Source organism: Corvus brachyrhynchos, unplaced genomic scaffold, assembly GCF_000691975.1.
Source record: "Corvus brachyrhynchos isolate BGI_N302 unplaced genomic scaffold, ASM69197v1 scaffold279, whole genome shotgun sequence".
Taxonomy (NCBI): domain Eukaryota; kingdom Metazoa; phylum Chordata; class Aves; order Passeriformes; family Corvidae; genus Corvus; species Corvus brachyrhynchos.
Genome location: NW_008246060.1, coordinates 3,848,529 through 3,867,806, shown reverse-complemented (window position 1 = coordinate 3,867,806; position 19,278 = coordinate 3,848,529). Strand labels below are relative to the sequence as shown.

At 41.2% G+C, this 19,278-nt stretch overlaps 1 protein-coding gene across 32 annotated transcripts in view; it reads right to left on the bottom strand.

Annotated features, from left to right (window-relative positions):
* Window positions 1–19,278, bottom strand: part of ANK3 (ankyrin 3, node of Ranvier (ankyrin G)) — a 258,366-nt gene that overhangs the window by 53,149 nt on the left and 185,939 nt on the right. For 12 of the 32 annotated variants that reach the window (XM_017746270.1, XM_017746277.1, XM_017746265.1 and 9 more), the window contains 7 exons: window positions 18,980–19,103; window positions 17,198–17,209; window positions 15,941–16,043; window positions 10,468–10,574; window positions 6,479–6,511; window positions 3,399–3,623; window positions 151–305 (listed from right to left, as the gene is read on the bottom strand). In XM_017746270.1, the coding sequence (XP_017601759.1) occupies window positions 151–305; window positions 3,399–3,623; window positions 6,479–6,511; window positions 10,468–10,574; window positions 15,941–16,043; window positions 17,198–17,209; window positions 18,980–19,103 (759 nt within the window). Of the gene's footprint in view, window positions 1–150; window positions 306–2,548; window positions 2,648–3,398; window positions 3,624–6,478; window positions 6,512–10,467; window positions 10,575–15,940; window positions 16,044–17,197; window positions 17,210–18,979; window positions 19,104–19,278 lie in introns of all 32 variants that reach the window. The other 20 variants (XM_017746289.1, XM_017746281.1, XM_017746288.1 and 17 more) reach the window with 7 other exon arrangements.

The window sequence follows — 19,278 nt, the reverse complement described above, 5'->3', positions numbered from 1 at the left end:
ACTCTTTCCATCACTTTAATCTGGAACACACACTGTATTCCCTGAAGTCAGACATCCTCTGCACTGTTTTACTTTAGTTTGCTTTAGTCAGCCCGTGTTAGCAAGCCTTCACAAAGGCAAAGCTTGCTAAAGCTTTGAGATAATATTTACCTTCATCCATGCCATTGAGTATTTCAGTTAAGTCTTCATGTTTGCTGTCATACTGGTGCTCTTTCCACGTTTCCCCATTCTCACTTCGGAGTACGATCAGTTCTCTTTCCTTGCCTCTCATTGATCCAAAATGTGGGATTTCCACTATGACAGGGCTAGAGAAAAAGGAATCATGTTATTTTTAGCCCTATATTTCCTCACTGCCCTTAATTTCCTATGGGTCCTTAAGAAAACTACAGTCATTTTAAATAGTTAACACTGTTACAGTAAAAATGTTTTTAAAACTGCCAAAGCTGCACAATCCTTTATCATTTAAACTGTAACTAATGGATAAATTGAAAATACTAATATATACCTCATTTTTTGTGCAAATCTTTTGAAATACCTGCCTCCATGAAAAAAATAGTGACAACTTTTAGTAAGGAGAGTTCCCTGTTCATTTATCCTGGGGTTTAGATGATCCAACCTGCCTCCAGCACATGCAGCACTGCTGACTTTTAACTGGCATTAGCACAGTCAAAATTTGGATCTGGCTCAGAGAGTTTGAAGGGACAAAGTCAATTCAGAAGCAGTCTGGCTATCCCAATGCATGCAACAGCCACTGACTGCAACAGGAACCATGCAATTATGTAGATTTTGAACTTCAAACTAAGTCCCAGAGTTTTCAAAGCTCTCCCTGGCTCTCTGTGGATGCAGCTCCTGTGAAATAAAAGAGACTGTTTTTCTTTAGCTCCGCTTTCTGGTTCTCATGCCCAGCATCACAGCTGCAACCTCTGCACAGCAGACATCACTGGGGAATCGTTAGATCCTTTCAGAATGGATTTCTCTGGGTTGAACAACATCATGACCACATTTATATTAGTTACTGTCAAACATTTTGGGGGGAAGGGAAGGGAATGAGAAGGTGGTTAATAATACACCTATGTCACCAGACAAAGTACCTTCAACAGAGGACTGCAAGTGCATCACTGAACAGCTTGTATGAACAACCAACAGAAACCACCATTCACTTCATGTGCCATTCCTCAACATAACAGACACTGTTGCCAAACACTTCACAGGCAGGATATGCATTTTAAGGTATGCTAAGACAAACCGACTGAAATCACATAGTAAGTGAACATTTATGGATTATGCAGCTTTAAGACATTTAAATAGACAGTATCATTATTTTCCTACAGAGGTTGTAAAGGGTTTGACTGCTTTGTAACAACTTGGTTAAAAGCAGCGCCGCATGATGGGAGAAGTGTGCAGCACTTCTGGGGTACCGTACACCCGCCAGGTGCTGGGTGCAGTAACCAATCCATCACTTGAGCATGAAGTCACAACAGCCATCATGGGGAAAAACAAACTAGCTGGAAGCCCAGTTTGCACATTAAATTCCCAGAGAGAAGAGTTAGTCTTTTTTTTCCCCATGAAAATGATAAAAAGAGTTTAATTAATATATATTTTAGATGCTTTTAGGAACACCCAGTCTATTTTTCTAGTCTCAAGTCCTTTAACAAAAAGTCAGGAACGTAGCTGCTCTCTCCCATTGTGCACAGCAAGAAAATACCAAAAATTCAAATACTTTGCTTAAGATATTTACACTCCAGTTCAAAAAGAGCACGAGCTGAAAACTAACACTGCAGTACAATCTTTGCAGGCTAATATTTCAGATACTGTCTCTGTAAATATTTAGAAACCACACAATTTTGTGCATGACATTTAACGAGAATACTCAGTGAGAAGGTATTGAACAGGTTTGGAACACCAAACACTCACCAATATTTTGAAAACCTAATGCAATAAATTTCACAATATGGCTTGAAAACAACAGTCAAAAACATAGGGAAACATCCTTACATGTTTAGACTATACACTGCAGTTCCTTTGGGTAGCATACTTGGCTTCGTAAATTTATTTTAACAAGATGCCTCTTGAACGTTGAAAAGGTTAGTATTTCTCCAATCTTGCTGAATCAATTCATTCACTTGATAACATTTTTTTCCTAAATAATCTTTCATAAATAATAGACTTTATGCAATCACATTTTACAAATGCTCTTCCCAAAACAGTCTCACTCGAGGCCTGTAATACCTTCTCTACCACAGGGTTGAACTTAAAGGACTGCCACTGTGTATTAAAATGTATTTAATGCAGTAGAAACACTTCAAATTTAAAAAATTACAAAAGCACAGAAGTTATGAAAGCAGAATGCTGGCAGTGAATTTTACATGCCTATAAGCACAAGGTAGTAGCAGAGCTGTATTAAATCAAGCCACTATGATTTCCTTTCAGTGACGTAAATCAACTGAAAGTTTCAGGAAACTTAAAAAAAATAATGGGAATAACAAAAAAAAATCGGAAACAAAAGAAAAACTGTAGACATTCTGTATCTTTTCCGTACATATCCTACCCAATAAATTTTGTTCCTTGTGGACCAAGCTGCAGGATTCGGCTAACCATGCTCTCACCCTCATTTAGAGGGGGAGGACTTTTAGGAAGATGCAGTTTACTGAATAACATCCATGCAGCAGGAAGAGAAACGAGAAGGGGAAATTAGGAACAAGCTGTCATTCCCGACAGAACCAGCAGTTTACACCAGGGTGCCACTCACGGTAATGAACAAAATTTATAATTAGGAAAAAAAAGGCCACATCATAGTGGATTGTTTCCCCTATTGTAAGCTTTAAAAATAGTCAGTTCCTAGCACTGGTACTGCTTGTACCACCACTCTGCAGTAGGTGCTCCACCTACTGTCACTTGTCACTCCAAGTGGTTTTGGGCCACAAGACGGTGACAGGCAGCTCCCAGCAACTCCAGAGGGAGCCCTGCACATGCTGGGAACAGAGCTCAATATCTGGGTCCCTGTGGGTGTCCTTAGGACGATTCTTTGTGACAGTGCTGTTGCTCTAAATACTCTACAAGCAAGAGGGTCAAAACTGGCTCTGGGTTTTCAGTGTGTGACTCCTCCTGACTTCCAAGGCAGGTTGCATGAGTAGATGGGGGTGGGACCTGGCCTTCCCATGGCTTTCCTTACCTTCATCTCCTTCCTGCAGTCATCAAAGAGGCAAAACTCTCCTTAAAATGCAAGGATTCTTTCCAGAAGGAATGGCAGGTTGGCATTTTTTAATGTTTTAAGTTAAGTAGCCTTTGTTACATGCTCAGATGAGGTAGAGTCAATGTTTAACTACTTAGATCCACAGGACAGAGGGAATGAAAGGTGCAACATGAGTGTAAACAATTAAACTCACAGAACAACTCACCCTAAAAACTGTGCCCCTGCTGGCCCCATTTCTACAAGCCGACTTGCCAATCCTTCTCCTTCAACCATGGGTGGTGGGCTGGCCAGTTTGTGCCTCTTCACCAGGCGGCAGGTGATGCGGGTGGGCGCCGTGCACTTCCGCGGCGGGATGATTATCCTCATGCCATGGTGCCGACTGCCCCTCATCGAACCCCCGCGTGCATCCACCATAAAACTAACCAGGAAACTGCAGGAGAAAGAAAGCACATCAATTAAAATGGTCACAAAGCAAGCAGATCAGCAAGAAGTCAACAGACACAGACTTTAAAACATTAGAAAAGTCATCCCGATCCCAGCTAAACTAAAAAGAACATGAAGATCCTTTTAACACTCATACTTACATGTTAACTATTGGTTATCAAAAGCAGGAATTGCTAAAGCTCTAGCAACATCATGGTGAAATGACCAGGTTCTACTGAGAAATTTGGATTAAAAGTGTACACAAGTAGGGTATTAGTAGTGGTTTGTCAGAATTTTAAAACATCCCTTTGTTGCTGTTAGCTCTACTGTCCACAAATGAGAGTAATTAGCCTCACATGCATAAAGCAACCAGACAGTGTAGAAAAAGGAGAATCAAAAATGCTTATTATTTTTGGAACCTCAGTCTTTAAAACCTCCTCACTGTCTCATTTGCAAATACTCCTGATGGCTGCCAGAGCAAGTGCCAGCACCATGGGTGACAGTCACTCCAGGCTACTAAGGGCTTCCACTGATGGGGAAGATAAGTGATGACTACCAAGAACATAACTTCCTTCAGGCTGTTGGCTCCCTGGAGGGGATCATGCCATTACTTCTCTTTGAAGATTAAAATTCATTAGCAAAAAAGGGGACATTAAAGAAAAATTGCACTTGCTCGTGTCATTCCAGTGCATAATTTTCCATTTTATAACACAGGGGTACAAAATTATATTTGTAAATGATGAGTGGTATATTTTTGAATAAAATCCTTTCTATTAGCAAGGGAATAATTAAAATTAACAATTAAAATTAGAATAGCTTCAGGTAGAAGATGCAATGACAGGCTGGTATCAAGAGGGACACAAGTTACCAGCTCAGTCTTGAAGCCAGTACAGCTTTTGTTTGCTCCTCCTGTATGACAGGCAGACATTGACATAGCTGACACATCTATCATGTGGCTTCACTATGTTCAAGGCTGTTGCCAAAACTTCCAGCTTTTAAGAACTAAACCTTCACATGACTAACAGGTGAATCCATTCAATTTCCTGGTTCCTGACACTAAACTGAACTAAGGGTGTAAGTCAATAATCCAGGGGGATTGTGATGGTTCTTGAAAAAAAGCCCCCAAGTGCTCTGAAGTGTGACTGGGAATTTGTGCAAGACAGCCCCATTTGCTTTGAGACCAGCTGGACACCAAGAGCAGCAGCTGCCAGGCACTGGCCAGGCCTGCAAATAAGCTGCATTCAGAAGTCTGGCCAACGTGGGTGGGAAAAATCTGCACAAAAGCAGGAGGGAAATCAACATTTGGTATTTAGTGGTCTGCAGGAGAGAGGTGAGTAAGGACACAAGCTATAAAATACAGGAAGTAGGATAGAAATGTTGTCCAGCTGAATTCCAGATCAAGAAATTGCTACATTGCCTTTCTTCAAATTAAAATCCATCAGTAAAGATGGGGGGCTAAAACTGCTCTCTGAGATGACCCTAGCCCAGATTTATAATTTCTCATGCCCCAGACACTTTACAATACTGAGGCATGATATTTCACAGTAGTTTTCATACAGAAAAACTGTATCCACATTCCATATTTCTCTCCTAGATAAATGCACTGTACACTCCAACAAATCCAAACGTTGCCACTAGGGTATCCCAGCTCCTCACAAGAGGAATTGTTTCAGCGGGACAGGATCTTGGCTAACCAAACACTTTCTACAAATATTAAACCTGTGTCAAAACCAATATGCTCAATCTTTAAATTATATACTCTATAAGTGATTATAATCTTAGCATTTATGGATGCTTTGCTGGCCTTTTAAATATGCACATGGTTTCTGTCTGTAGAGGAGATGGGGCCATTTCAGACTGGAAGTGTGCAGGGTGGAGGGATGCCTGGCTGGAGCATCCTCAGGGCTGAAGCTGCAGCTGCTCCAGGGAGGCACAGCTGGTCAGTGCTCCATGGAGGAGCCACCTGGGGAGCTTGGCAAGGCTGGGCTTGACCTGATGGCTCAGCACAAAGCAATGTTTTGGGGAGCTGCCTATTGTGTACACTGTTACTGGCTTGTTAAGCCACCTCAGAATTAATAATGGAAAGGGGGCTTTCATCTAATGCAAAAATGCCAAAACTTACACTCAAATAAGATGGTCTCTTATGTACCCAAACTATTTAAATGATGAGAAGTATGTGTGAGTGAATTGTCAAAAATCTCTAGGCACGTAAATCAACTGTCTTAAATTAGTAATTAAGACAAATACTCAGTAGAAGTTAAAACTAAAAACCTACAAAAATCAGTCCCTGAGTTACCAGGGATGTTTGGGCTGTAGATTTGAAGGTCAGTCCAGCCTTGGCAACCCAGAGCTTAGCATTGCTACTGCACACTGCTCACAGCAAGGGTAAATAGCCCCTGACATGAGCCTGTGCCCCAGAGCAGGAGCCAGCCCCTTCCAGCTTTGGTGTCTGCAGCCTCCAGCACGGACAAAACCTGCAGCAGATCAGCCTTTGTGCACACTGCTCCCAGAGAAAGGCAATCAGTGTCAGCAGCACATTAATGAATTATTTCCTTGTTTAACTTTCTGATTAGTAACTTACCGTTTAAAACAGTAACAACAACTCCAACAACATTTCATGCACTTTCTATCCAAAAACATTAGTAGCTGATGCTTACCTAAATTAATGTTGCACTAATAATGGAAACTACAGTATGACCTCTAAAACACAACGCTAAAAGCTAATGAGCAGTTCTAGTTGAATACATGGAAGGGATGAGGATGTGGTTGGATGCACTACAAACATCTACACACACTCTGTGGGAAAAGAAGTTCAAAAAAAGAAAATAAAATGAGGATTCACAGAAAGCACAGAGTTATCACCTTGAATCATACTGGGGGAGTGGAGAGGAATAGCTGCAAAATAATTTAGAAAGCAAATGGGAAAATTAATGTAAGATAATTAGAGGCAAGCAACAGAAAAATATCAATAATAAGTGCAAAGAAAAAGTAACAATCAGAAAAATAACAAAAGCAACATGTTTGAAGGCCAGCTTTAGAAATTATCTGGTTTTTGCTTCACATATCATGACATATGCCATATAAAATATGCTGCACAAGGAAAAAAATTTGAAAGGGAGTGCTCATTTAATTAGTCAGCACAACTCCATAATTCCTCTGGAAAATGTAGAAGCCCATGGAGAAAAGCATTTGCAGTTTACCTAGTCAGCAGAGAATTTATTGCAACACAAGTTCTTCATTGAATTCCCAAAACATGCTCCTCTGTGCCATGGAAAACCAGTCTTGCACTTTTCTAAAGCAGTTTATTTTCCAAAGCATAATGTATAAACATATGTATGGCAGGATGCTTGAAAGGAGTACCAGTCCACACCACTCATTGCACTGCTGTCAAAAATGAGTTGTGGTGGGAGTAAACTAGAGTAAATACAATTTAAAATATAGTCAACAACAAGAAATCTGATTTATTCCACCTTACAAGACTGGATCCAGTATTTCTGCGTTTCTCAATATTGGAAGGCAGTGTGGCACACTCATTTCTGTCTTTCAGCTAAGGAAATGAAGGAGTTAAAAAAGGCAACACAAAGAGAGCACACCCACATTTTACTCTGGGAAAGCTGCAGGAGTAAGCTCACATCTGACAGCTGAAGGTCATTTTGGTGAGGGTCTCTACCCTTCCTGAGGCCTCAAGATTCATGATGCATTTCAATGTACTGCTTACAATGGACCCTGTTCAAAATATATGCTGGCAAAACAGCTCATCTGAACTCAAGAAGAAAAACATAAAACATTATCTTGGCTTAAAAAAAGGAAAAACCAGAAGAGTTGAAATCACTGCCAACAATTTATTCTTTCTTCTCCTTTCACTGATACATTGCTGGATCTCCACATCCTGCTCCCAGAATTCCCCTTCTGCCTGGGTTAAGAAATGAGAACAAGTATTGATGCTCTCTTCTGACAGTGGGAAATGGGGAAAAGAGTGACCTGAGGCAGCAGTGGAGCTCCTGGCACAGCACACTGGGGAGCCCTGTGAGGGTGAAAATGGCAAAGAGCAGCAGAGTCAGAGCCTGGCCACAGGGCCACCACACCATGAGGACTGACAGCCCCTGCCCCCAGCCACAGAGAGAATTGGGGACAAAGACAGGGATGAAGCATTCCAAACAAGCAGAACAGGATTTGCTTTTCAGGAAAAGACTGGCAGAAGAGATGTAAAAGGTCATGATCCTCTATATCAGAGGTACTGGAAGATTAGAGCAGAACATCTGTTGATTGCCTCTAGGTGAATATAACTGAGAAAATCAAACAGGATCATATTATAATACGGGGCCACAACTGAAAAGTAAATAAACAATGAGTAAGGTTTGGGGTTTTTTTCCTAACACATGAACTGAGTCCTCAGAGCATCGTTTCTGATGCACTTTCTATGTCAAACAAAGAATGTAATGGGTCAGAAAAGCCCTACATGTTTGGAGTATTTTGATTTATGCCCATTTGGAGAGCTACACCTGTTTGGAGCATATCTGTCTTCTCCCTGCCATGCAGCCCCACAGTTTGCTCCCCTCTGGGCAAACCTTAGACCACCTCTGCATTAGAGAGGGCTCATGTACCAAGGGAGCAGATCTTGTGTGAAAGCTCCCATGTCCACAGAATATATGTTTAGAGGGCTGGAACCACTGGTGAGCATGCTGAAGACCTAAGGGCAGGCAAGTGCTGTCCCAGAGGACTGGCAGGATGAAAACATCAGGCCTATCTTCTATCAGGATGAAAAGAAACCAGAAAATTTCAGACCAGTCACTCTAACCCAGACTACCAGGAAATATTCAGGAATAAATTATTTAATCACTATTCTACAAGCACCTAAAGGATCAAGGTAGTTAATCAAGATACTTCACCTTGCCTACCACCAGTCCTCAAAATAAAAACAAACCAAAAATATAAGTGGCAAGAGCAATTCATGTCAAATGAATTTTAATTCCTTCTTTGATGTGTGGCAGTACTGCCTTGGTATCTCAGCAAGCAATGGAGGTACAGTACAGATAAGGTAAGTGCAGGATCACCTGAGAAGCTACCTCAAAAGAGATACCATCAGAGCTTTCCTGAAAGGGAAGCTTAAAAGGGAAAGGGAACTTGTCCTGGCACAGATACTAGGCCGATGTCTTCATGATTTCAACACAGAAAAAAAGGTATGAAAAGTCTTTGGAAAACAGGATCAGAATTAAAAGCTCTCTTGCTAAAAAACGGAAAAAGGGGCAGGAACCAACAAACTGAAATACCATAGAGACAAATGCAAACTGAGGGGAGACACCAAACACTTAAGCACAACTCCAGTGTAAAAAATAACCAAACTTCAGGATTTCAGAAGAGAGCCAAGAAATTGTAGCAGATCACAAACATCCACCAACAGAAACTGAAACTACCAAGAGGATAACTCTCGTTATGGGACTGTGTCAGACCAAAGAGGTGGCAATCCTGGCTTATAAACAGCTCTCATTGAAGAGGGGAGAGCTGGGCCAGAGCAGCAGGAATGTGCTGAAATGCAGAAAGCACCACCTAGGAGGGTCCGGGGCATTTTAGTCTAAAAGACAGGATTATGTGCCTTCTGACATAGAAAACAGCTGTTAAGAGACCAGGAAGACATTACTCCCCATGACCACTATAGATATGACAAGAAACAGGCTTAGTCTACAGCAACGAAATGTCAAGCTGACTATCAGGGGAAGAAATACTGTAACAAAAGATAGTGGACTCCTGAAGCTGGGGGCCTATGGAATCTCTTCTTTTTAATGATTATTAGGACATTAAATGTATTTCAGGAATTCCTTGACAACATTTTATCCTACAGTAAAGCAAGGGGATGGGCTACCAGCTCTCTGAGGTCCTGTGCCAATGCACCACTCCATGACAACCAATAGTCTTTACATACTGCAGTTCTTGACATTTTAATGCCAGCACTGACCATGTGCAGTGTTTTATCAGCTTGGGACCTAGAAATCCACTGTTATATAGATCTGTACAGCAGGTGCTTATGTGTATTGTGGGACTGTAGCTTTAGATTTGTAGGGCTTGCTGTATTGGAAAAGAAATATTTTGTTTGGTATGTGCCGCGCTCATTTTTATGATAAGAAGGCAGTTAGTCACAAAATGGGGAAGTAAATTAAAACGGATATGAGATTTTATGTCCTGATCTCGAAAACTAAGCAACAAATATTTACACTAGACAATCTAATAATATGCAAAGATTACTTACGCATTCATTTGCAAATTTTTACAATATGCATTCAGACATCACTACTACTGCATTTAAATCAAGTCTATGTGGCACTGTCAAGAAGCACCTAAATTACAGAGATGACTCATAAGTAAACAAATAGCACCACTAAAATCAAACTACAGATATTGGAGACTAGGCAGGAGCTTGAAGGTATAAATAAAATAAGAGATCAAATTAAAGCCCCCCATTTTTTCCTCTACGAAAGAACAGAAAGCATAACATTCTATCTCTGATTTCATATTCCAAATAATTTAATACAATGCAAATGAAATCATCTCATGACACTTAAAGCAAAGCATAAGCAACAGAAAAAGCAAAACAGGGCTCTTAAAGAGAAGCCTGTGGGATTACAGTGTTTTGGCATTCAGAAAATTAAGAGCAGAAGCAAGTTTTCGGTTTGATATGCAAGAATTTAGACTGACTCCTGTTATTAAGCACCCTCCTTGAAGTCAGTGTGAATTTTGCCACTGGCTTCAAGTGAAGCAGGAACAGACATGTTATCAGCCATTACAGCAGGCTGTATTCTGCAGCTAACAATACAGTTCCACATCTAAAGATAAAGGAAAACTGTTAAGTGACCTACCCAGAATGGATGGGACTCGAAACAAGGTTAACATTGTCCAAGGTGTCTGCAGCCCAGCTGTAGTGCCTGAGAGAATCAGAATCAAACTCCCTTTGAAACGTCAGGTGCTTCAAAACAAAACAAAACAGATAAACTGAAATTTAAAATTAACATTAGAAACACTTGTCTTAAATATAAGCTTGTTAATATAATTATATTAAATTTAGACCTGGTCCTTTCCATTTAACAGTGCTGATATCTTCAGAGTTAAATTACTGAAAATCCTGTAACAGAAGCATGAAATACACACACAAACTCTTGTTTCTTCAAACATTCCTTTTGCCCACTTCTGGCACTTCCTTCCGTTTCAAGTATGTCTGTCCCCAGTCTTTACTTACTTTTATGTGCCAGGTTAAAAAGACTGGAAAAGAAAATTACCATTTGTAGTACAGTCATACACCATATAGCCAGGCAGTGTAACACTCCCCCTCAGACGATGCCATTGGATAGATCCTTATTCAAGCAGAACCTGTGAATAACTTCCCTGGGAGTTTCACGGAGGCTGTGAAGGCAGGAGGGGGTTGGTTTGTCTTTATACACAACCAACATGGGCACTGTTTTGTGGAGTGCCACTGTCCCTACTCATCTGGACAGAAATAGCTTTAACCCTGTGAGGCTATAATTAACTCCCCTCGGACAGGCACTGAGGTGTGATTTGTTTCTCCTGCTGCCCACGCACATGGACATTCATGCATCCTGTGCCCCACAACCTCCCTGGCGCTATAAATCCTCTTACTGGGCAGCAAAGCTATTCCTGCAAAACACTCTTTTTCCTTTGTTTCTCCTGTCTTAGGAAATTAAACCAACTAAACTTCAAATATTGTTTTCCCCTATTTCCAGGGTGGATGTGAAACCTTCTCCACAATTTAAGAAGCACCATCGTAAGTTACATCAACAAAACTAAGTCAAGAAGCAACACACACACACAATATTCACCCAAGATGGTGTTAAAGATGTCAGTGTTTCCTGTAAGTAGGTTGTTTGCTGCTTAGAGGCAAATGCAGCTAGAGAGAGCAGCCTGTTTGGACTAAAACCTCATGGGCTGTTTTCAAATCAAATTCAGTGGGTTCAAGTCAGAGCAGAGCCAAGCACACGCTTCTACAGGGGGAAATCTTATTACTTCCACTGGGGTTTTCTTCCATGCTGACACAGACTAGTAGTGCAGATTAATTATTTTGAATAGAAATATCAGCATTAGAAGTAGATCTGGCAAATTCAGTCATAAACACACAAAAATACTTCTCTTGAGTAGCCTCCACAAGATAAGCAGGCAGATAGTTGCTGTGTTGCTGGCCAGAACGTGCAACACTCCCATCACTCTGGGGTTTCCAAAAAACTGCACTCCTTAGGCATTTCTTTTATTAGAAATGAGGATTCCAGGTTGCCTTCCAAAAACTACTGACACTGTAATTTACTGCCCATCGACAGAAATCCCTGCAGAGTGCAGCTTTGCTCTGCCACCCGTCCAACCTCCTGGCTCGATGCCTCCTCCTTGCCCTACCTCAACACTTCTACTAAGGACCTTTTGTTAAACTGTGCGCTGTAACAGATGTGCTTGAGGCCTGATGGTTCAAGCACAGACAACAACAATGAAGGGCAAACTTGATTGCGTTAAACAGCAAAATACACCACCAGACATAAAAGAGAAAATGAATGCTGTTAAAAGAATGACAATTAAGCCACCGAAGTGGACTTAAGTAGCACCATTTGAAAAATGTATTGCAATTGAGTTTAATGAAGACAGTTTTGTTACTCTTTCCAGTAAGATACTAGAGATTCTCCAACATTTGCTGGAGAGCCTGTGGTTTAGGCAGGAAAGCCATCACTGTGGATTTCTGCTATTCCAAGTGATTTATAAGAGCTCATACTGAGCACGTTATTACTTTTGATACCAAACAGTGTAAGATTCAGGCAGGTTGTTTTGGGCACTGTAAAAATTTAGATAAACAAAAATAAATCTATTACTTTGCTCAGCGGTAAACTTTATCATCAAAAATAGGCCAAAGCAAAGGAACATAAGAAAGGGGCCAAAAGGAACAACACAATTTGGCGTTTGTCCTTGAAAGGCCGGCTAAGCCGTAACAGCGTCACTGCACCGAGGCCCAGGCATGCACCAGGACACACATCAACAAAGAAATGTGGGGTCAGGTTTCCTGTAACAGAGGAAAAATGCTTATGCTCCCTTAGCAGTGGGATATAGAAAACTAAACATAGGACCATATAAATTCCAAGGAAATACCATCACTCCAAAATAACCTGTGCTAGACAGAGGTGCCACTGCGCTCACAGATGTGCTGTAGGTTTGCCTACACATGTAGGTGGGGTTCCTCAGTCCAGTTCCTTGTCCTGAGACATGGTCTGTACACCAGGTGACTGTTTTGTTTTAGAGCATTCCTCTCTGACCAAGTGCACTCAAACAGATCTTTTGGACTTATTTAGAGCTAGCAAAAGCCCAAAGCCCGCAGCCAATGATTTTGGCGCAGAAGCAGAGTAGGAAAAGCTGATAGCTGGACACACTCCTCTTACACACAGCACACATCTGTGGATCTCATTTTTCCAGGCTGTTGAGGTGCTGGATTTTCCATGCAGGCAAAAAAAAAAAAAAAAAATCTTCCTATGTAAGTTGCAATATAAGCAGTCCAGAAGATAGTACACTGTCAGTAACATCAAATCACAGGATCCATTCTGTGTTTGGTCAGGTCCCAGTGTTCCCTCCCTGGACTGAGGGAGATTAAAAATGCATTGCTAAAGGGTGTGGCAGGCTGAGATGCAAATGAGTGTATAAAAATACTGACGGTTCTGCTGGCAAGGATCCTGCTAGTTGCGTAACTGAATATCCAGGCTGTGTAATATCAGAGTTCAGCAAACAGAAGAATTTATGCTTCCTCCCAGATGAATTTATCCAGACTGAAGTGATTCAGCAAGCTGCTATTTAATGGACAGCCCAAGTCATCCTCCCTTTGGCTGATTAAATTCAGAGGTTGATGTAAGTTATTCCATGGAGAAGTCATTTGGACTTAGTCCGAGTTGCTGCATCCAAGGTAACACGCCAGGACACAGAAATTTTAACTTTGCTCCAGCCAGGTTATGAGGTACAGTGTGGCCTGGATTCAGAATTCCCTGTGAACAGGGTCAGCAATAAACCACCAAAGGCAAACAATGGAGAATACTGGGACTTCTAAGGAATTATTAGAAACTCTAACATTCCATGTGTTATGCTGGCAGTGAGGTTCAGTAAAGAATGGTTTCAAATCATCCTTATTTGACTACTTCCAGACTCCCAAGTTTACCAGGGATCCTGGGGAGAGGTGGCCATGGGATCTTCTATCTTAACCTGACCAAGAGGTTGGCAAATGCTCCTTACTCTTCTATATACTGATGTTTGTGATAAAATTAATTCCCAATAACTGACTTTGCTGTTGCCATGAACTCCAGACAGGTCTGCACTGTACAAAAGGAGAGGAAATGGCATATACAGACAGGCAATGGAACGCTCTGTTTCAAAGTACTGTGATTCCCAAAATAGCCTTAACTCCTCTCAGTTCCCAGATGGACTTTTAGAATACTGGTTTCAACCCACAGCGATCTTTGTTCCTGTGAATTCTATCGGTGGAACACAAGTTACTGCTTTTTTCCCCTGCTTTCTACTGCCACAGCAGAGATTATCTAGGAGCCCATTAACGTACAGAGGAACGAGAAAGAGGGGCAGGGATATTCCCCATCTCCCAAATGCACTTCTCCTGCTTCAGCCAAAAGCTAGGGCTGGGCAGAAAACCACAGCAATTCCAAGGATGGATATATTTTTCTCAGGACATGGAGGTTTGCAGAAGCCATGGCAGAGAGTTTTAGCTGGTCTCCACTTCTCATGAAGATAGTTTGTTACTTTCACATTTGTTTTGCACAGAATCACAGCTTTACTAACCTCTCAAGACAGGACTGACATTTTTTCCCACTACCACATTCTTTGAGATTTGTTAAGCATAGAGCTGGTTTTAAGTCTTGTTATGTGACAAGATGCACCCTAGCTGCTAAATCCGTGCCATCTACTTTAATGGGAATCACAAAAGTAGCCAGAATCATACAACAATGCAATATATTCTCACATTAAGGAGTCCTCCTCTCCTCTGAAGTTTCCATCATATCAAAAACTCTTAAGGAAGTGTTAGTATTAGGAGGCATCAAAGCAGCTTTAGGTTCTCAGCCCTGACACAGAATTTCTTGCGCCCAGTGCCAGTAGCTGCAGATTTTGTTTTATGACTTCAAACCAAACAAAACCACAAAATCACTGCTATTCAAGCTTTGGAAACTCCCCCTTAGATGGCTGCTGCAAATTATGGTTATTGGAGGTTTACAGCATTTAGCTTAAAAGTAACAATCTAATAATAAACATTCTGTTGCTAAAGGCAGAATCCAATTTCTGCCATTCTCATAACGCTACCAGAACTGTGTGTAAAAGCTGTAGTAAAAAAAAGCTTATACCACACCAGAATTTACAGACTAATACAATCAAGGTTTAAAATGTACAAGTCCTGCTCTGTGGACCCTTTTCCCCATGAAAATATCCTCTGAGATCAATAACCCCCAGTGCAGGAAAGGTCTGTGAAAACAGCAGCAGAAAACCTCTGTTTCATTCCAATCCACCTTATGCTCTTCCAGGATATAAACAACAGTTCCACTCCACAGTCCTTTCCAAGTGAGGGTTTTTATGTGAATTTTTATTCAGTTTCCTAGCAGATCTTTGACTTCTGTGTATCAAGAAACTCTTGAGCAATTCAGTTAGATTTGGAAATCTGAAGCAAGTCTACCAAGGAAAATATGAGGAACTCAGAAACAAAGCATACAGTACTCCATTATCCCCAGCTTTTGGAAAGACTTTCCCACGCTATAATCAGGTCAAAAGATGCTGCTTTTGTTGTATTAGTCATTGCACAAGTGTTTGGAAGATACATAAACTGAAGAGTCTATAATAGCTTAATCTTTACAAGGCCAAATTCTTCCCAAGAGTGGAAAAACAAGGACAGCAGTTGGAGTCCCCTCCATGTGGACAGAACAGGCCAAAGTAATTCCCAGTCCATGCAGTCCAAAGGTTGCTTAGCGTAAAACTCGTTGCTCCCAGCTTATCAAAGCACTCTAAAGATACACGAGGCCTGCAGGAGCACCCATTGACCTCAGCCAATAACCAACCCCACACTCAGAAATGTTATTGGTCCTTTAAAGGCTCTTTTGGTTTGGGACCCCACCACCTGTCCCTTGCAGGGTCAAACCCACAAAGTGGTAACCCCACCATCTCTTGCTCACAGCTCCGTTCTTGCCCCTTTTCACCAGCTAAGAGAGCAGCCATAGTCTCTGGCAGCACAGCTGAGGGAGGGCTCCACACTGCAATCCCCTGCAAAAACGAAGCACAGCTACCTGGTGGCAGAGCCCCAGCACATACCTGATCCTTTGCTGGGACCAGCAGCTCTTCGATCATCATGCTGTCTCGGGCATAGGAACTCCTGTTCAGCGTGTAGGACCTATCCGAACTGAAGGAGCGGAGGCTGTTGTATTTACCATTTATCATAGAAAGTGCAGGTGACAATGAGATGAACAGAAAATAAAAATAATAAAATTAATACATGCAACTTCCAGGGATAGCATAAGATGGCAAAATATACATAATCTGTGAAATAAATACAAGGAGGAAAATGGAATAAAAAGTATTTGGCTATAGTTAAATATTCCCTTCCCTACAATATGCATAAGCAAAATCTCAACAAATGCTTACTGCTTTGGCAGCGATGTTGTGGTTTTAGAATAAATCCAGAAAAGTGTATTCAAGTATTTAGATGAACTTTGATAAACATCTCCATGCCCTAATCCTGAAGGCGACCCACGAGGGCAGGTCCCAGAGGAGTTGTGGGTAGGTCACAGTGCCTGCCCACACAGCTCAGGTTGCTGAAGCAGGTTTAACTAAGAGCAAGTTTTATGTCATGTCATTCTCTTTGTGGGTGAACCACTTCTGACATTGTTACAAACACCATAGTTATCCCTATAGTTAGAAAGGAAAGGATAGTAAGTTTGAAACGAAAGGAGAAATAAATTTTTATTGACGACTAAGTAGAGATGCTGATGTTCTGGGAATTATTTTGTGCACGTTAAACTATTTAGAAATAACTATGATCACTCTTAACGTGTTGCAATTAAACCAACGTAGGAGTGTTTTACATTTAACCCTGGAAGGTACATTATGGTATGTGCTAAAAACATGCTGCAGGCCTAGACATGCTTGCTACGTGACAAAAAATAAAGTAGTAAAAAAGGTGAATTAATACAAAGCAACATCCACCAACATATTACACTTTTGAACTAGCAACACTTTTCACACTCAAAACTCTACAACGTGTTTCATGCATTTAGTAGTTGCTAATTGAATTTCTCTAATCCCTTAGCACACGTTCCTTCTTGTGCTGGAAGCAGAACTGGGATTTTAATTACACACTGTAGGCATATGTTAAGCAGACTTTTACATGATAAAGGGCATAAAGAATTTAAGTTATATTTGTTATAACAGAGGGATATTCTCTAGGGCTGAACCCACCCCCTGCTCCCCAAAATAAAAGCATGTCACTTTCCAATGCTGAATAAAATGAAGATGAGCAATGGCAGCAGCAGAAAGATGAGAGAGATGTAACACGATGCCATGCCTTCTTACCTGACTTTTGGACTAAAGCAATTTACAGTGGAAAAGAAACAGGAGAAATAGAAAGCAAAGAATCAGACAGGAAAAGCAAGATGTTATGGCTGGATGGCTTATACATTTAATGTGTCCATTTCTTAATGTTACACTCAGAATCAGCAGTAAGATACATCCACAGAATACTTTTTTTGCTAAATAAAATACTTCACAGAAAAAAACACTGTATTTGTCTCCTCTGAGCATAACATGGGCAATGCAAAAAATGAGCTACGCAGCAACAAATAGTAATGGCACTGCTAAAACCAGAAGCATGGGAATATTAGACTTCTCTCAAAGAAAAGATAACATGGGGTTGAGCCCTCAGATCTCCCTAACAGATTGTGATTGAGGAATTCTGCTCTCCCACCTGCACAGGGAGCACTCTGAGCAAGAAGGGAGCTGCAAGGAGTGGAAGGCGTCAGGTAAATCAGTGCTGGGCTCTGCACACAGAGCACGCTCCCTCGGCACCATCTCTGCCCTGCTCCAGCACTGACCACAGCGATGGCGCTGTGTGATCACCCCGCTCACACCAGATTTGAAAGCAGCATGTCAGCTCTGTTAATTCAGTTTACAATGACATGAGGTTCTCCCTTCAGATCTAATTTGCTGACTTTATGGCTAATGGACTATTTAAAAGCATTTTGGCATTTCTCATGAATGTATTATCTCATAAATACTTACTAACTTCCCTAAAAATTGTAAATCAAGCACAACAGGGCTGGGGACTACTAAAGAGCAAATTTCCACTGCATGCTTGCATTTCTAATGCAGCCATAACAAACAAGACTGAAGGGTAGACATCTAGGCTTTACCTTATGGGAGTTGCTATTTGCTGTTAGACAATGAACTCACTTTTTAAAACAGATCTTTAAACTACAGCATAGGAAAAAGCCCTCAGGGCTCCAGCTTATGAGGTTTAATTATTAGCTTCGTACAATTCAACTGTCAGTAACTACACTGCAAATCCACAACTATGGAAGTAATCTCTGCTCACACAGATTTAACTGTTTTGAGCAACACACACTGCAAGCTTTAGCAACATTCAAAAATGAAATCTAAAATGTTGATCTAGAAGTACCTGCATTGAAATTAACATTAGTCAGACAACATAATAATTTTACAACGTTTTATCAGGTTCACAGAAACTTTGGACTGTTTTTTGTAGCATGTAATCTGTTCCCTGTCAAATTAAATCCTGCAACAAATTTAGGGACAACCTGACTTTTTTTTTTTTTCTTTCTTTCTTGGGGCGGGGAGGAGCATTTTTTTTTAATGTTGCCTTTCTCAGTTGGATTACTCACTATCACCTTTAAAGAAATAAAAGCACCAAATAGCAAAATGATTGTAATTCAGTTTTTCTGGCATTTACATTCTTCAGCAAAACATACCCATTAAGGAACCCTCTACTGTGAGTATCAGTCTGACCAGCAGTAGTCAAAAGAAACCTGGCTTTGCTGGCTGCCTAGATCAGTTTCTAGACCAGCTGCAGACCGCTAGCAAAGAGGCACCTTGGAGATGTTCAGAGCATGAACAGAGACCAGAAAAAGTGAATAGTTAAGTTTTCTGTATCATTGCCATAAGAAGCCAACATGAATAAGAATATGAAATAAAACTGCAATGAACATATGCTTCAGAGGAAGTACACCCCCCCTACTTCACTTCAGAACAGCCTCCAGTGCTGTGTGGAAGAGTGCGCTTGGTTTGTAAAACCTTGTACCCGTGGTGACACACGAACACGAGAAACAGCAAATACAATACCTGGCCGAGCGGGCTCCCAGGCTGAAGCCCATGTATCCTTCAGCAGGCAGAGAATCATCTCCCAGCTCTTTCAGGTCCTGGGGTCCGAGGTATTTGTCTGTATCGCCTGTCATTGCATCCTCACCTGCCAGTACAAAAGCCAGGCTGGAATCAGAGCTACACGTATGGCAGATGTTTGTGTGCTTAGTAAGTCATAACGCCCTGCCCTGCTCGCCAAAAAGGAATCAATCCAGTCACCCCCACTTTCCCTAAGGCTCTTTCTACGTTCTATGTTAATTATCCACCCTCTGAATGTGCCT